Source organism: Oncorhynchus clarkii, chromosome 31 (assembly GCF_045791955.1).
Source record: "Oncorhynchus clarkii lewisi isolate Uvic-CL-2024 chromosome 31, UVic_Ocla_1.0, whole genome shotgun sequence".
Classification (NCBI taxonomy): Eukaryota; Metazoa; Chordata; class Actinopteri; order Salmoniformes; family Salmonidae; genus Oncorhynchus; species Oncorhynchus clarkii.
This window is the reverse complement of record NC_092177.1, coordinates 9,074,834-9,094,669: the sequence shown is the minus strand read 5'-3', so window position 1 is coordinate 9,094,669 and position 19,836 is coordinate 9,074,834. Positions and strand designations below refer to the sequence as shown.

Genomic DNA, 19,836 nt, shown 5'->3' with positions numbered 1-19,836 from the left:
TGGCCATATACCGCACCCCCTCGGGCCGTATTGCTTAAATAAACCCTGGCTCAACAGAATAATGTAATAGATAGAATGAATGCTTCAATCTACTTGACATGGGTAAAGTTTTCGCTGTCATCTCAGCTTCTTTTGTAGCTCCAAGATATTTAGGGACCAGGGAGAAAATGCAATAACAAAAAAAAAAAAAAATCAACATCAGTTTGACCAGTCATAAGGAAATAGAAAGCTGTGATAACAACCCAACATGTTGCTGATGAGATTTCAGTTTGGCTTGGATGCATATTTTATGTGGTTGAAGAACTAGCAGATTTTATGATGCTGATAAAGATAGTATCTTTACAGATGGTCCCTAACTACACATTGACATTCTCTTAAGATGCTGAAAGAAATAGATCATATTTCACCATTCCTGTTCCCCAGTCAAATAGTTAATTCAGAAGCAGTTCATATTAAGGCAAGGTGAGAGGTTATAGGCTTACAGTCAGTGACTTGCCCTAGCCCTGTTTGAAATCCCCACCTTGCTACTGTTGAATTGAAATAGCTACTGTTGAATTGAAATAGCTACTGTTGAATTGAAATAGCTACTGTTGAATTTAAATAGCTACTGTTGAATTTAAATAACTACTGTTGAATTTAAATAACTACTGTTGAATTTAAATAGCTACTGTTGAATTTAAATAGCTACTGTTGAATTTAAATAGCTACTGTTGAATTTAAATAGCTACTGTTGAATTTAAATTGATACTGTTGAATTTAAATAGCTCCTCACAATCATCACACATAACGTAGCCGACACTGCTATCATCCTCTCCACTGTTCTGACTCTCCACTGTTCTGACTCTCCACTGTTCTGACTCTCCACTGTTCTGACTCTCCACTGTTCTGGCTCTCCACTGTTCTGACTCTCCACACTGCTATCATCCTCTCCACTGTTCTGGCTCTCCACTGTTCTGACTCTCCACTGTTCTGACTCTCCACTGTTCTGACTCTCCACTGTTCTGGCTCTCCACTGTTCTGACTCTCCATTGTTCTGACTCTCCACTGTTCTGGCTCTCCACTGTTCTGGCTCTCCACTGTTCTGGCTCTCCACTGTTCTGACTCTCCACTGTTCTGGCTCTCCACTGCTATCATTCTCTCCACTGTTCTGGCTCTCCACTGTTCTGACTCTCCACTGCTATCATCCTCTCCACTGTTCTGGCTCTCCACTGTTCTGGCTCTCCACTGCTATCATCCTCTCCACTGTTCTGACTCTCCACTGTTCTGACTCTCCACTCTTCTGGCTCTCCACTGCTATCATCCTCTCCACTGTTCTGGCTCTCCACTGCTATCATCCTCTCCACTGTTCTGGCTCTCCACTGTTCTGACTCTCCACTGCTATCATCCTCTCCACTGTTCTGGCTCTCCACTACTATCATCCTCTCCACTGTTCTGACTCTCCACTGTTCTGGCTCTCCACTGTTCTGACTCTCCACTGTTCTGACTCTCCACTGTTCTGGCTCTCCACTGCTATCATCCTCTCCACTGTTCTGGCTCTCCATTGCTATCATCCTCTCCACTGTTCTGGCTCTCCACTGTTCTGACTCTCCACTGCTATCATCCTCTCCACTGTTCTGACTCTCCACTGCTATCATCCTCTCCACTGCTATCATCCTCTCCACTGTTCTGGCTCTCCACTGCTATCATCCTCTCCACTGTTCTGGCTCTCCACTGCTATCATCCTCTCCACTGTTCTGGCTCTCCACTGTTCTGACTCTCCACTGCTATCATCCTCTCCACTGTTCTGGCTCTCCACTCTATCATCCTCTCCACTGTTCTGGCTCTCCATTGCTATCATCCTCTCCACTGTTCTGGCTCTCCACTGTTCTGACTCTCCACTGCTATCATCCTCTCCACTGTTCTGGCTCTCCACTGCTATCATCCTCTCCACTGTTCTGACTCTCCACTGCTATCATCCTCTCCACTGTTCTGACTCTCCACTGCTATCATCCTCTCCACTGTTCTGACTCTCCACTGTTCTGACTCTCCACTGTTCTGACTCTCCACTGTTCTGGCTCTCCACTCTATCATCCTCTCCACTGTTCTGGCTCTCCATTGCTATCATCCTCTCCACTGTTCTGGCTCTCCACTGTTCTGACTCTCCACTGCTATCATCCTCTCCACTGTTCTGGCTCTCCACTGCTATCATCCTCTCCACTGTTCTGACTCTCCACTGCTATCATCCTCTCCACTGTTCTGACTCTCCACTGCTATCATCCTCTCCACTGTTCTGACTCTCCACTGTTCTGACTCTCCACTGTTCTGACTCTCCACTGTTCTGGCTCTCCCTTCCCTTTACTTTCAACTCTCCTTTTCACAGCTTTTAAAAAATATATATATTTTTATCTTATTGACTTAAACTCCATCATTGTCTTTTTTTTTGCCTCTGTGGATTGAAGTTAATTGAAATGTGATTGAAATGCAGGCTATTTTGGCGTACAGCATACAGTTCGGCACTAAGTCTTAGGCTTTAGGCACCAATGCCAGATAACCTGAAATAAAAACCTCAATGTAGCCTATAGATTTAAATTGCACGAGAATGAAAAATTTCTAGATGTTTTTGCAGGTATTGTTTTCACTTTGTTCGACCTGCCACCTGCCCTTCATCCATACAATATTTCATAACCTTCAACCTACCCGTTATGAGTTAACCGGGGCATCACTAACACAAATAAATGCAAATCATGCACACACACATCTACAAACGTACGCACACACACACACGGCCGACAAGCCGTCCTCCCCTCCCCAGCCTCATAGTCTCTTGGCTGGCCCTGTCCACACTCTGTTGATCGGAAGTCAATCAATCAATCAAATGTATTTATAAAGCCCTTCTTACATCAGCTGATATCTCAAAGTGCTGTACAGAAAACCAGCCTAAAACCCCAAACAGCAAGCAATGCAGGTGGAGAAGCACGTGTAAGGAAACTAAATGTAAGGAAACTAACACTAAAGTTATAAATGTAAGGGAACTAACACTAGAGAGACAGTTATAAATGTAAGGGAACTAACACTAGAGACAGTTATAGATATAAGGAAACTAACACTAAAGAGACAGGTATAAATGTGAGGAAACTAACAATAGAGAGACAGGTATAAATGTAAGGGAACTAACACTAGAGAGACAGTTATAAATGTAAGGAAACTAACACTAGAGACAGTTATAGATATAAGGAAACTAACACTAAAGTTATACATGTAAGGGAACTAACACTAGAGAGACAGTTATAAATGTAAGGGAACTAACACTAGAGAGACAGGTATAAATGTAAGGGAACTAACACTAGAGAGACAGGTATAAATGTAAGGGAACTAACACTAGAGAGACAGGTATAAATGTAAGGGAACTAACACTAGAGAGACAGTTATAAATGCGATGCAGGTGTTGAAGCAGGTGTGAAACAACACATTAGATCCCACAGCATGGTGGCTGGTGCTGACTGGAGTGATACTGGGTTGTTGTACTGGTACTGTGGATAAACTGGACAGACAGTTCCTACTGCATAGTAGTATTGGACTGTAGTTGGTGCTGCGTGGATTATATCAATTGGTGCTGCGTGGATTATATCAATTGGTGCTGCGTGGATTATCTCAGTTGGTCCTGCGTGGATTATATCAGTTGATGCTGCTTGGATTATATCAGTTGGTGCTGCTTGGATTATATCAGTTGGTGCTGCGTGGATTATATCAGTTGGTGCTGCGTGGATTATATCAGTTGGTGCTGCGTGGATTATATCAGTTGGTGCTGCGTGGATTATATCAGTTGGTGCTGCGTGGATTATATCAGTTGGTGCTGCGTGGATTATATCAGTTGGTGCTGCGTGGATTATATCAGTTGATGCTACATACTTTTATACAGGGATTAGGTATAGTACTATGTTTTTGGCTTGGGCTGGGTTGTCGTTTGATACTGGTAGTTTTTATTCTGTCCTATCTGTGCCATAACTGTCAGACTAGACATTACAAATATCAATGATAGACACACCAAAACAATGACTAGCTACATTGGTGTCAGAAGTGGGATAGGCTGTATTTTAATAGTGGTAGTGTTTCTATAGTATCTGATTCTTCATCCGTACGTCACCGTTAGTAATAGATGTCTCACTGACTGACTGGCCACACCAATACAATGACCAGCTATAGTGTCCTTAATCTTCTCACCACTCCTATCTAGCCATCTATCCTGGGTCAGAGCGAGGCAGTGGGAGAATTATGTCTTCATTTTTCAGAAATCAAAGGCTGAGAGTTTAATTATTCATTGCATCTAAATAGGTCACTGCCTCTTATTATGAGTGGCAAGCAGAGGAAGTGGTACACAGAGAAGGAAAGAGAGAGAGAGAGATAGAGAGGTGGGTAGAGAGAGAGAGGCAGAGATATATGGAGAGAGAGAGGAATAGAAAGAGAGAGAGATAGAGAGGTGGGTAGAGAGAGAGGCAGAGATATATGGAGAGAGAGAGGGATAGAAAGAGAGAGGGGGTAGAGAGAGAGGCAGAGATATATGGAGAGAGAGGGATAGAGATAAAAAGAGACAGAGAGAGAGGGGGGGTAGAGAGAGAAAGAGAAAGAGAGACACTGGTAAGACAGAGTGAGAGAGAGAGAAGAAGAGAGAGAGGGAGAGATATATGGAGAGAGACACACAGAGAGAGAGAGAGAGAGAGAGAGAGAGAGAGGGTTAGGGTTGTCTTTCATACCATGTCATGTGTCTTCTCAGTCATGTTGACACTGGTCCACTACCATTGCTTTAATGTATTGTTGTTGTCATTAATATTGTTGTTGTAGTTGCTGTTAATGGTAATCCCATGGCCACTACTACTATTATTATTGCTGTTAGTCCTACCATTTATTTATATATAAATATATATATTTTAAAATATATAAATATATATATATATATATATATATATTTTACATATTTTTATATGTATACTTTGACAATGTAAGTAATAATGTATTTGCCATGTCAATAACGTCAATTGAATTGAATTGAGCGAGGGGAGATAGAGAGAGAGAGGGGGGGGGGGAGACTGAGAGAGAGAGGAGAGAGCGGTTAGAGAGTGAGGGAGAGAGAGATAGATGAGAGAGAGAGAGAGATGGTGTAGAGCGAGCGAGAGAGAGAGAGTGGGGCAGAGAGGGTAGATGGAGAGAGAGAGGGGGGAGAGGGGGAGATATAGAGAGAGAGGTAGACGGGGTAGAGAGATAGAGGGGGAGAGGGGGTAGAGAGAGAGGGAGAGGGGGAGAGGAGGTAGAGAGAGGGAGAGAGAGATGGAGATGGGGTAGAGAGAGAGAGAGAGAGAGAGAGAGAGAGAGGGGCGGGGGGTAGAGAGAGAGGGGGTAGAGAGAGAGTGGTAGGTAGAAAGAGAGGGAAAGGGGTAGAGAGAGAGGGGGTAGAGAGAGAGGGGTAGAGAGAGAGGGGGTAGAGAGAGAGGGGTAGAGAGAGAGGGATAGGGATAGAGAGAGAGGGGTAGAGAGAGAGGGGGTAGAGAGAGATGGGTAGAGAGGGAGGGGGTAGAGAGAGAGGGAGAGGGGGAGAGGAGGTAGAGAGAGGGAGAGAGAGAGGGGGAGATGGGGTAGAGAGAGAGAGAGGGGGTAGAGAGAGAGGGGGTAGAGAGAGAGGGAGAGGGGTAAGAGAGAGGGGGTAGAGAGAGAGGGGTAGAGAGAGAGGGAGAGGGATAGAGAGAGCAGGGTAGAGAGAGAGGGGGTAGATAGAGAGGGGTATAGAGAGAGAGGGGGTAGAGAGAGAGGGGGTAGAGAGAGAGGGGGAGAGGGATAGAGAGAGAGGGATAGAGAGAGAGGAGGTAGAGAGAGAGGGGTAGAGAGAGAGCGTTATCACAACAGAAGGGTTATCACAACAGAAGGGTTATCACAACAGAAGGGTTATCACAGCAGAAGGGTTATCACAACAGAAGGGTCCATGAGTTGCTGCATGGGGCTTCATCCATGTAAGCTGAACAGAGGATGCACCCAGTTAGCTAACCATTTTTGGTCCCCTGAAATGTTCTTTGAAATCTCCATTTATAATTGTATTTAATATTAAACCTAACATTATGTTCTCCAGTAACATTTGACACACCAGAATATACATTGTTGATATAAATAGTAAGCATTGCAGGAACAAGAATATAATCTTTGAGGAACTGTTGTCTGCTCAACGTGTGTGAGAGCGTCCCTGCCGTTTGACAGGCCACAGCCATTCCTACCATTCTGGCACTCTGTGTTAGTGTGGTGTGTGTTCTGAATCTCCAGTATCTGTTGTTAGCAATTTATCTTATTCTTCAATAACACAAACTCTAAAGCAAATCTGGGGGAGGAAAATAGGTTTATTCAAAGAGGACACGTCATACAGGGAGGTAGATGGTCATTCTCACCTGTCCTCAGTGATGCTCTTTCCTGTGGTTCTTTCTCAGTGATTCTCTCTCAGTGATTCTCTCAGTGATTCTCTCAGTGATTCTCTCTCAGTGATTCTCTCCAGTGATTCTCTCTGAGTGATTCTCTCAGTGATTCTCTCAAGTGGTTCTCTCTCAGTGATTCTCTCCAGTGATTCTCTCTCCATGATTCGCTCAGTGATTCTCTCCAGTGATTCTCTCTCAGTGATTCTCTCTCAGTGATTCTCTCTCAGTGATTCTCTCCAGTGATTCTCTCTCAGTGATTCTCTCCAGTGATTCTCTCCAGTGATTCTCTCTCAGTGATTCTCTCTCAGTGATTCTCTCCAGTGATTCTCTCTCAGTGATTCTCTCCAGTGATTCTCTCCAGTGATTCTCTCCAGTGATTCTCTCTCAGTGATTTTCTCTCAGTGATTCTCTCTCAGTGATTCTCTCCAGTGATTCTCTCTCAGTGATTCTCTCTCAGTGATTGTCTCTCAGTGATTCTCTCCAGTGATTCTCTCTCAGTGATTCTCTCCAGTGATTCTCTCCAGTGAATCTCTCTCAGTGATTCTCTCTCCAGAACAAAGGAACATGTAGTTTTATAACCCAGCCCTAGCCTATGGTTGACCAATTTCGAATTCCTTGCAATAAAACTAGCCAATCGTCACATAACTAGTATCCTATTTCAGAAGACATATTCCTCCCATGTCTCTGAACCATGGATCAATAATTCCCTATTACAGAAAAAACACTATTTCCATTGATCGTTATTACTCTATTGACTTATCGTCCTTTTGACCTCTCGTCCTCTGTCTCTGCGTTGTGTGTTTATCTTCGACATATTGCAGATGGCTACACCACTGATGACATTGAGTTCTACTGGCGAGGGGGAGATGGAGCTGTGTCTGGGGTGGAGAGAATAGAGCTGCCTCAGTTCTCCATCGTGGACTACAAACTGGTCTCCAAGAATGTAGTCTTCTCTACAGGTACACAGTGGTGGCCATTTTGATACCTATGTAGCGTATGTGGGAACTCTTTAAAGACTGTTGGAAAAGCATTCCTCATGATTGCTGGTTGAGAGAATGCCAAGAGTGTGATAAGCTGTCAAAAGGCAAAGGGTGGCTACTTTGAAAAATCTAAAATCTAAAATATATTTTGATTTGGTTACACCATTTTGGTTACTACATGATTCCATATGTGTTATTTCATAGTTTTGATGTCTTCACTATTATTCTATAATGTAGAAAATAGTAAAAATAAAGGAAACCCCTGGAATGAGTAGGTACTGTATGTCTATGGCTATAGAGTAGTTTTTCAGGGGGTGATCCACAGATGTTCCGTATATCACCCTTCTCTGCTTCTTCAGTTCTGATCCCTCCACTTCAGGTCATTATTTGTAAAAGACAATGTATTCTTAATGGTTTACCTGGTTTAATAAAGCAAAATAAAATAAATACAGTTCTGTCTGTTTTCCTTCAACGCAGGTTCCTACCCACGTCTGTCTCTGAGCTTCAAGCTGAAGAGGAACATCGGCTACTTTATCCTCCAGACCTACATGCCCTCTATCCTGATCACCATCCTGTCTTGGGTCTCCTTCTGGATCAACTATGATGCCTCCGCTGCCAGAGTGGCCCTGGGTAAGACTGCCCATCGAATTCCATCAATAAAGTTATCAAGATTTCATCAGTCAATCAACCAATCAATCCGTAAATCAAATTAAACTTATACATTATATAACGATGTTTACAAACGTTGTTGTCATAGTGTTATAACATGCGTTGTTGTCATAGTGTTTGAACATGCGTTGTTGTCATAGCGTTATAACATACGTTTTTGTCATAGTGTTTGAACATACGTTGTTGTCATAGTGTTATAACATGCGTTGTTGTCATAGTGTTAGAACATACGTTGTTGTCATAGTGTTTGAACATACGTTGTTGTCATAGTGTTATAACATGCGTTGTTGTCATAGTGTTATAACATGCGTTGTTGTCATAGTGTTATAACATACGTTGTTGTCATAGTGTTTGAACATGCATTGTTGTCATAGTGTTATAACATGCGTTGTTGTCATAGTGTTTGAACATGCGTTGTTGTCATAGTGTTTGAACATACGTTGTTGTCATAGTGTTATAACATGCGTTGTTGTCATAGTGTTTGAACATGTGTTGTTGTCATAGTGTTATAACATGCGTTGTTGTCATAGTGTTAGAACATGCGTTGTTGTCATAGTGTTAGAACATACATTGTTGTCATAGTGTTATAACATACGTTGTTGTCATAGTGTTATAACATGCGTTGTTGTCATAGTGTTATAACATGCGTTGTTGTCATAGTGTTATAACATACGTTGTTGTCATAGTGTTAGAACATGCGTTGTTGTCATAGTGTTATAACATACGTTGTTGTCATAGTGTTATAACATGCGTTGTTGTCATAGTGTTATAACATACGTTGTTGTCATAGTGTTATAACATGCGTTGTTGTCATAGTGTTATAACATACGTTGTTGTCATAGTGTTATAACATGCGTTGTTGTCATAGTGTTAGAACATACATTGTTGTCATAGTGTTATAACATACGTTGTTGTCATAGTGTTATAACATGCGTTGTTGTCATAGTGTTATAACATGCGTTGTTGTCATAGTGTTATAACATACGTTGTTGTCATAGTGTTATAACATGCGTTGTTGTCATAGTGTTATAACATACGTTGTTGTCATAGTGTTATAACATGCGTTGTTGTCATAGTGTTATAACATACGTTGTTGTCATAGTGTTATAACATGCGTTGTTGTCATAGTGTTAGAACATGCGTTGTTGTCATAGTGTTATAACATGCGTTGTTGTCATAGTGTTTGAACATACGTTGTTGTTCATAGGTGACTTAAGAAAGAAAGAATAGAAGCATTCATATTCTGCCCTAAACCAGCTACGATTGCAGTTAGATAGATCCTTTGCACCTTGATCCTAATAACAATCATGTTCGTACTGTGAATGACTTGTGATACAGTAACCTAGATTATTGGCCGAAAATGATGTCATGTACTTGATGAGGATAAGGTTCTAATGAGCGTCTCAGTCCATTGACCTGTGTCTGTTATTGACCCTTTATTGTCCTAATGAGCGCCTCTAATAACACAGATGACTAACGAATCAAACAGTGGGTGTATTGGTCTAATAACACAGATGACTAGAGTATGAAACATAGTGGGTGTATTGGTCTAATATACACAGGTGACTAATGTATCAAACACAGTGGGTGTATTGGTCTAATAACACAGATGACTAGAGTATGAAACACAGTGGGTGTATTGGTCTAATATACACAGCTGACTAGAGTATGAAACACAGTGGGTGTATTGGTCTAATAACACAGGTGACTAATGTATCAAACACAGTGGGTGTATTGGTCTAATAACACAGATGACTAGAGTATGAAACACAGTGAGTGTATTGGTCTAATAACACAGATGACTAGAGTATGAAACACAGTGGGTGTATTGTTCTAATATACACAGGTGAATCGTGTCGTGACTAATACCAGGACTGCGTACCAAATTACACCCTATTCCCTACATGTTGCTTAACTTTTGACCAGAACCCCCATTGGGATCTGATTAGAAAAAGTAGTGCACTATGTGGGGAATAGAGTGTCTTTTGGGACACCTCCCAGATGGTTAAAGGGCCTAACACTGGGCTGCTTCTTATATCTACAGACACGGGGTCTGTAACTTCCTGAAACATGTGGTTGGTCCCCTGGAATTTGAACAGAAACCCAATGCTCAGATACACACGTGTGCACACATAGACGCACGCACGTAGGCATGCACGCAAACACACACACACACACATATGAACACATACACACACACACATATGAACACATACACACACACATATGAACTCATACACACACACACACATATGAACACATACACACACACATATGGGTTCATTAGGTCTGTAGAATGAGGATCTAAATGTCTATATGGGTTCATTAGGTCTGTAGAATGAGGATCTATATGCATGTATGGGTTCATTAACTCTGTAGAATGAGGATCTATATGTCCGTATGGGTTCATTAGGTCTATAAAGGTGCCAAACTACTGCTCTACTATGCGCTTGTTTACTACTCATGTCACAGTTGGCTAGTTCCCGACCCTGTACCAGGAGGACACAGGGTTATTCTGGTCCGTTATCACAAATATAATCAGATAGAAACTGTAGCTGATTTAGACTCCTTTGAACACCTGACACACACCTGAGACACACACACCTGACACACACCTGACAAACACCTGAGACACACCTGACACACACCTGACACACACCCGAGACACACCTGATTACACACCTGACACACACCTGAGACACACCTGACACACACCTGAGACAAACCTGAGACACACACCTGAGACACACCTGACACACACCTGAGACACACCTGACACACACCTGACACACACCTGACACACACCTGAGACACACCTGAGACACACCTGAGATACACCTGAGACACAACTGAAACACCTGAGACACACCTGACACACACCTGAGACACACCTGAGACACACCTGACACACATCTGAGACATACCTGAGACACACCTGACACACATCTGAGACACACCTGACACACACCTGAGACATACCTGAGACACACCTGACACACATCTGAGACACCTGAGACACACCTGACACACACCTGAGTCACACCTGAGACACACCTGAGACACCTGACACACACCCGACACACACCTGAGACACACCTGACACACACCTGACACACACCTGAGACACACCTGACACACACCTGAGACACACCTGAGACACACCTGAGACACACCTAACACATCTGACGCACACCTGACACACACCCGACACACACCTGAGACACACCTGAGACACACCTGAGACACACCTGACACACACCTGACACACACCTGAGACACACTAGACAAACCTGAGACACTGCTGAGACACACCTGACACACACCTGACACACACCTGACACACACCTGAGACACACCTGAGACACACCTGACACACACCTGAGACACACCTGACACACACCTGAGACACACCTGACACAAACCTGAGACACACCTGACACACACCTGGCACACACTTGACACACACCTGACACACCTGACACACACCTGAGACACACCTGAGACACACCTGAGACACACCTGACACACACCCGATACACCTGACACACACCTGAGACACACCTGAGACACCTGAGACACACCTGACACACACCCGACACACCTGACACACACCTGAAACACACCTGAAACACACCTGACACAATAATTGATCCATTATTTTGGTGATTGCAGTGATTGTAAAGGTAAAATGTGATCTCCAGGTATCACCACGGTGTTGACCATGACCACCATCAACACCCATCTGAGAGAGACGCTCCCTAAGATCCCCTACGTCAAGGCCATAGACATGTACCTGATGGGCTGCTTCGTGTTCGTCTTCCTGGCCCTGCTGGAGTACGCCTTCGTCAACTACATCTTCTTCGGACGGGGGCCCCAGAGGCAGAAGAGGGCCGCCGAGAAACTAGCCGTCGTCAACAACGAGAAACTCCGACCCGATCCCAATAAGGTAGGTGTCTCCGGATAGGAAGGGAGTAGGGACAGATTGTTCTAGAGAGGTTGTGTTGATGGTGTAATGTGGTGTCGGATGCAGTTGGAGAACACAGGCTATTCTTTCTCTCAAGGTCTATGTGATGCTTCTGTGATCAACTGTTGACTTGATGTCCTTTACTAGGGCTCAACTACACCTCCCTGTCCCATTGGTGTAGCCATGTGTATCTATCAACCACAGTTCAATGAAAATACATCTTTAATAGTTAGACCAGGATCTGACAACATCTGACAGCAAGCTGCGATTTCTCCATGGTAACAGTGCTGATTTTGTATGCTTGCAGTGGATGGTGGGAAATGTAGTTCAGAGAGATGATGCTCTGTATGCCAGAATGAAACAGAGGGAAATTGACGCGTATGACACGATGTGGGATCCCATCTTTGTGGACGATGCCGCATTAGGACTAGGCGAGCAAAGAAATAAGGTACTGGAAGGTTTTGAAAGTCAAAACTTTAACAAATGTCATCAATCTGAATCAACTCCCCCGATCAGAGGAAAATGCTGTAGTATTTTTTGTGCATTTCTTTAATTTGATTCTATAGATTTTTAAAGGAAACTTTAATCATCACTTCCCACCATTGTGTTTTTTTCCCTTCTCTTGATTTGCTCTTCATGCATTTTCCTGACAAACACGTCAACGTCATTGTTAAGTAAATTACAGTGTTTGGGACGCAGCCTACATCTCAGTCAAAATATTATACACCTTAAATTGATGGGAAACCTAAAAAATGAAGGGACAGGAAATGCTGGTTGTAATTGCAAGCTACTCCAAAGTTAATATTGGTGTGTCAGAAAAATGGTCAATTGAATGGAAATGAGATGGTTAGTGGCATATTATCGCTCAGCCTAACAGAGAAGAAAAAGAGAGACGTTTATTTCTCACTCTGAGTTTTGTCCAACTGAGTGGCCTTGAGTACAACAGAGTACAAACAACAGATATCATTGAGAATTAGTTTTTTCAACTAATAAGTTTGAAAATCTTTTTTTAGTTAGAGATGTTTTGTTTGCTTCAGAAGTCAGGCTATGGATGAAGAAACTTCTGATCCGATCCACTTCCTCAGTGTTCACAACGTCTCTCCCAACCTAAACCTACCTTTGACCCCTGAAATATCAACCTTAACCTCTCCTTCATCTTTGCAATATTTCCTTATTACTATTTCTCTCAACCTTTTATCCTCTCACATTTCTTCCTTTTGTTTACGTTGTTTGTTTACTTGGTTTGTCTTGTTCTGACTAGACAGAATGTTAACCACATGCTGGCTGAAATTCTGACATGACAATGAAGATGATTTCTCCATGAGAAACTGTTGATTTGTATTTATATACATACATACAGTACCAGTCAAAAGTTTGGACACACCTACTCATTCAAGAGTTTTTCTTTATTTTTTACTATTTTCTACATTGTAGAATAATAATGAAGACATCAAAACAATGAAATAACACATGGAATCATGTAGTAACCAACAATTCTTCAAAGTAGCCAAGCCTTTGCCTTGATGACAGCTTTGCACAGCTTTGACATTCTCTCAACCAGCTTCACCTGGAACGCTTTTCCAACCATCTTGAAGGAGTTCCCACATATGCTGAGCACTTGTTGGCTGCTTTTCCTTCACTCTGCGGTCCAACTCATCCCAAACCATCTCAATTGCGTTGAGGTTAGGTGATTGTGGAGGACAGGTCATCTGATGCAGCACTCCATCACTCTTCTTCTTGGTCAAATAGCCCTTACACAGCCTAGAGGTGTTTTTTGTCATTGTCCTGTTGAAAAACAAATGACAGTCCCACTGAGTGCAAACCAGATGCGATGGTGTATTCCTGCAGAATGCTGTGGTAGCCATGCTGGTAAGGTGTGTCTTGAATTCTACATAAATCACAGACAGTGTCACCAGCAAAGCACCCCGACACCATCACACCGCCTCCTCCATGCTTCACGGTGAGAATCACACATGCGGAGATCATCCGTTCACCTACTCTGCATCTCAATAAGACACGGCGGTTGAAACCAAAAATCTCAAATTTGGACTCATCAGACCAAAGGACAGATTCCCACCGGTTTAATGTCCATTGCTCATGTTTCTTGGCCCAAGCAAGTCTCTTCTTCTTATTGGTGCCCTTTAGTGGTAGTTTCTTTGCAGCAATTTGACCATGACGGCCTGATTTACACAGTCTCCTCTGAACAGTTGAGGTTGAGATGTGTCGGTTACTTGAACTCTGTGAAGCATTTATTTGGGCTGAAATTTCTGAGGCTGGTAACTAATGAACTTATCCTCTGCAGCCGAGGTAACTCTTCCTTTCCTGTGGTGGTCCTCATGAGAGACAGTTTCATCATAGCGCTTGAAGGTTTTTGTGACTGCACTTGAAGAAACTTTTTTGGATTGACTGACCATCTTAAAGTAATGATGGACTATCATTTCTCTTTGCTTATTTGAGCTGTTGTTGCCATAATGTGGACTTGGTATTTTTTCCAAATAGGGCCATCTTCTGTATACCATCCCTACCTTGTCACAACAAAACAGATTGGCTGAAACGCATTAAGAAGGAAAGATATTCCCCAAATTAACTTTTAACAAGGCACGCCTGTTAATTTAAATGCATTCCAGGTGACTACCTCGTGAAGCTGGTTGAGAGAATGCAAAGAGTATGCAAAGCTGTCATCAAGGCAAAGGGTGGCTAGTTTGAAGAATCTCAAATATAAAATATATTTTGATTTGTTTAACACTTTTTTGGTTACTACTTGATTCCATATGTGTTATTTCATAGTTGTATTATTCTACAATGTAGAGAATAGTAAAAATAAAGAAAAACTCTTGAATGAGTAGGTGTGTCCAAACTTTTGACGGGTACTGTGTGTATATATATATATATATATATATATATATATATATATATATATATATATATATATATATATATATATATATATATATATATATTGTATCTTCATATACTTATGTGTAATGACTAGCAATTGATTTATATAAATATAATCTAGAATTAAATATGACATTTTATGGTAAATACACTATGCTCTACATTGCTACTGTAAATCAAATGTGGCCCATTAGTACAACCACAGAACAATACTGTACGTGATGAACCCCTCAATTAATAACTAAGGGAAAAACACATTCTTATTAAAACACACACACATAGTGCCTTTTAATTAACCATAAAAATATACCTTTTAAGTATTTTAAGTGAACATAGATTATTTAAGAATAAGATGACCTATGAACCATGCCTCATTTTATCTTTTCGTAAATATAGACATCTTTTAAATATTTTAAGTAAGGATAGATTATGATGACGTATGAAGATGACGTATACGTGACGAATGAACCTTGCCTACATTCACTTCCTCTCACGGCCCCTCCTCTTCCTCCCCCCGTCCTCCTATCATAGATGACCACCTCCCTGACTGATGACAACATCCTGTTTGGTTCCCTGGAGATGAAGAACGAGATGGGGGGTGTTCCTCCTGAGCTGTCCAGGTCCCTGGGCCCTGGGGGTCTGGGTGACCCGCGCAACACCATGCTGGCCTACGACAGCTCCACGCTGCAGTACCGCAGGGCCGCCATGGCCCGACAGAACTACGGGGGCGGACCTCACAGCGCCCTGGAGCGCCACGCCACCCAGAAGAAGTCCCGCCTACGGAGACGGGCCTCGCAGCTCAAGGTCAACATCCCTGACCTGGCTGATGTGAACTCTATCGACAAGTGGTCCAGGATGATCTTCCCTACCGTGTTCTCCTTTTTTAACGTGATCTACTGGCTCTACTACGCTCACTAAGGAGAGATGGATGGAGGGATATCATTGATGAGAGAGAGAGAGAGAGAGAGAGAGAGAGAGAGAGAGAGAGAGAGATAGACAGACAGAGAGACAGAGAGACAGAGAGACAGAGAGACAGAGAGAGAGAGAGAGAGAGAGGGGGAGAGAGAGAGAGAGAGCACCTATTATTTTGCTGATTCATTTTTAAAGAAATGTGAGAAAAATAGTTTTGGAAGGAAGGAGCTCTACACCCGAACACTTCTTCTACAGCATCTATCTGCCGTGACACTCTTCTGATCTGGGAATACCCTCCAATGACTGACTGACAAGTCAACAGAGGAGAGGAGAGATTTTAAAAAGACAAGACAGACAGACATGGTGCCTAATCCTGAAGAAATGTCAATATATCACTCTAATATTTGTCATTTGTAGCTTAACTCTCTGTGGATCAAATATTTATGCTTGTGTTTGCATATACTTTAAGGATTTGTTTAGTTTTAGTCTATGTATTTTGTTCATAGCCGAGCTATCCGCATCCAGGAAACCTTTTCTCGAGGGTTTTAAAGGGGTTCATCCTTGATTAAACTATTTTCCTGTAGTTATTGTAATACAAAAACATTCTTTAAAAAGCATGCTTCTATTTCATTTCTGCTGTGTCTCCATCCTAATCGATGGAGCACAAAGCATTTGAGTTTTTAACTAGTTGAGCTTTTTTCTTCTGTGTAGCAAAGAGTGTCTGCAGAACTCTTTTCACCCCCATACTGTAGCTTAGGCTGAGCTTGGGGTTCAATTGGGGACCAACAACAATGGGCTACTGTAAGTGATAGTACCGCAGATGGTCAATAGGGGGCACTCTTCTCTATGGACATTCCAATGGGTCTTCAGTGTTGCCGTTTCTGTCCTGCCAATTTGTGGGTTCGTGACCTTTAACCTAGAGATCAAGACCCATCATCCATTCTGGCCATTGAAGTTCCCATGAAGGTTTCATATGTAAAAGTATGGTACGACCATGGATCTTGAAGCTCTGACCTGCCAAGTGTTTTTGACCTGACTTTGTTGTACTGACAGAATCTAGTAGTCCATCACATCAAACTGCCCTGGTTTAAAAGAGAGAGACAGTACTGTGTAACCCTTGCCTCTGCATTGCCAGTGTGGGCGGCATTAAGGGGTGAGAATGGCTTTATTTATTTATTACCCAGGGGGTGCTTATTTACATTGCTGATGGACGTCAAGAGAGCTAAGCCCATCTTTCATTGCAATGAAAGTTCCTGCATAAATCTAGTTAATCCAGAATCATATCAATAGAGTTTATTGGTTCTAGAACTTTGACACGTTCCATTGTGATTAGGTTTTATGTTTTGATGAATTGTAGATATAATGTTTTAAAAATCATGATGTAAAGGACATGGTCCATTTTTATAAACTAAATATTCATGAAAAGCCAGATGTATAAATATTATGAATGAATTATATATTTAAATGGGTCTGTTGTTGTTTTTTGCAGTCTAACTAACAGGTAAAATGTACCGTGGCCAGATTATAAAAAGAAAAAATCTTAAATTCGTTGAAGGAAATAATATACATATAATTTTTCCTGACACTGTACTTTGTTCTTGGAGTTTTTTCTTTGTTTATATTTCTTATTTTTTTTCCCCATTTCTTTCTACTTTTAAAAGCAGCTACTTGGCAGCGAGGAAACTGAAGCTCTACCACTACCACCTACCAGACTCTAATAAAACATCCGTCTTTTTATGCATGGCTCAAAACCATTTGTTTCTCTCCAGAAATGACTGTGACAGGACCCAAGATGAATCAACGACGTTGCCATGACGTATCATCATCATATTTTCTACAAAGTTCCTGTAAATTCCAATTGTAATATTTCATAATAATGACTAATGTAAATAACTTGTGTATTGATTGTCAGCCATTATGAAGATGTACCTAAATTAAATTAAAACTCAATTCAGCCTATATATTAGTTCATTTCCCGAATGCATGACAAGACTGGGAGAGACTGTATGTATATAGAGGCTTTGGGAGGGAACAGGCAAACAAGAAAATGAGGGCTGCAGATGTAATCCTCTCTCTCTCTCTCTCTCTCTCTCTCTCTCTCTCTCTCTCTCTCTCTCTCTCTCTCTCTCTCTATAATGGGTTCAGAATACAGCAGTGCATCCATCCAGTCAGGTAGTAGTGGGGTTGTTATGGTGTGGGGCTGGGTCATAACTCAGTGTGGAGCCTCATCCAGCTTTCCAGCCAGTCAACCATCCCCAGCCATCCTGCTACGGGGGACATTGAGAGCAGAGAGCCATCCAGACATTCGCTGGACTCACTGTTGCCCATTGTCCTTGGGTGCCCAACGGGCCTGACAGACAGACGGGCAGACAGGCAACCCTCCTTCCCCGTCCCAACCTCACTCACAACAAGCCAAGAGTAGAGAATAGAGAGATCCCTCTGACTCAACCGCACCCTCTCACACACTCACTGCATTCTTCCACACCCACCACCACTCGAACTGGATCCATCCATTCCCTCTCCTCCCTACTTCTGATATGACAACTACTGTTGTGAAATACTTAATGTTGAACAGTGCTGAATAGTTAATGTTTTAAAAAGTGACTGTGGTTATTATTATGACTAATGATCACCAGGCCCCTTTACACTGCTGGGACAAATAGGAGGATGAGGGTGTTTTTTTAACTGGTTCAATCCCAGGTCTATTCAGTCAATCCCAGGCCTATTCAGTCAATCCCAGGCCTATTCAGTCAATCCCAGGCCTATTCAGTCAATCCCATGCCTATTCAGTCAATCCCAGGCCTATTCAGTCAATACCAGGCCTATTCAGTCAATACCAGGCCTATTCAGTCAATACCAGGCCTATTCAGTCAATACCAGGCCTATTCAGTCAATCCCAGGCCTATTCAGTCAATCCCAGGCCTGTTCAGTCAATCCCAGGCCTATTCAGTCAATACCAGGCCTGTTCAGTCAATCCCAGGCCTATTCAGTCAATACCAGGCCTATTCAGTCAATACCAGGCCTATTCAGTCAATACCAGGCCTATTCAGTCAATCCCAGGCCTATTCAGTCAATCCCAGGCCTGTTCAGTCAATCCCAGGCCTGTTCAGTCAATCCCAGGCCTATTCAGTCAATCCCAGGCCTGTTCAGTCAATCCCAGGCCTATTCAGTTAATACCAGGCCTATTCAGTTAATACCAGGCCTATTCAGTGAATACCAGGCCTATTCAGTCAATACCAGGCCTGTTCAGTCAATACCAGGCCTATTCAGTGAATACCAGGCCTATTCAGTCAATACCAGGCCTATTCAGTCAATACCAGGCCTATTCAGTCAATACCAGGCCTGTCAGTCAATTACTGGCCTATTCAGTCAATACCAGGCCTATTCAGTCAATTACAGGCCTATTCAGTCAATTACAGGCCTATTCAGTCGATTACAGGCCTATTCAGTCAATCCCAGGCCTGTTCAGTCAATACCAGGCCTGTTCAGTCAATACCAGGCCTGTTAAGTCAATACCAGGCCTATTCAGTCAATACCAGGCCTGTTCAGTCAATCCCAGGCCTATTCAGTCAATACCAGGCCTATTCAGTCAATACCAGGCCTATTCAGTCAATTACAGGCCTATTCAGTCAATCCCAGGCCTGTTCAGTCAATACCAGGCCTATTCAGTCAATCCCAGGCCTGTTCAGTCAATCCCAGGCCTGTCAGTCAATTCCAGGCCTATTCAGTCAATTCCAGGCTTATTCAGTAAATTGCAGGCCTATTCAGTCAATCCCAGGCCTATTCAGTCAATCCCAGGCTTATTCAGTAAATTGCAGGCCTATTCAGTCAATCCCAGGCCTATTCAGTCAATCCCAGGCCTATTCAGTCAATACCAGGCCTGTTCAGTCAATCCCAGGCCTGTCAGTCAATTCCTGGCCTATTCAGTCAATTCCAGGCTTATTCAGTAAATTGCAGGCCTATTCAGTCAATCCCAGGCCTATTC

General features: G+C 42.6%; 1 protein-coding gene across 2 annotated transcripts in view; it reads left to right on the top strand.

Annotated features, from left to right (window-relative positions):
• Positions 1-17,804, top strand: part of LOC139390505 (gamma-aminobutyric acid receptor subunit beta-2-like) — an 85,365-nt gene extending 67,561 nt beyond the window's left edge. Inside the window, exons 6-10 of one of the 2 annotated variants that reach the window (XM_071137648.1) lie at positions 7,250-7,387; positions 7,886-8,038; positions 11,779-12,023; positions 12,349-12,489; positions 15,471-17,804. In XM_071137648.1, coding sequence (XP_070993749.1) covers positions 7,250-7,387; positions 7,886-8,038; positions 11,779-12,023; positions 12,349-12,489; positions 15,471-15,857 — 1,064 coding nt within the window. In that variant the 3' untranslated portion in view covers positions 15,858-17,804. The remainder of the gene's footprint in view (positions 1-7,249; positions 7,388-7,885; positions 8,039-11,778; positions 12,024-12,348; positions 12,490-15,470) is intronic. The other variant, XM_071137649.1, reaches the window with a different exon arrangement.
• The last annotated feature ends 2,032 nt before the right edge of the window (positions 17,805-19,836 follow it).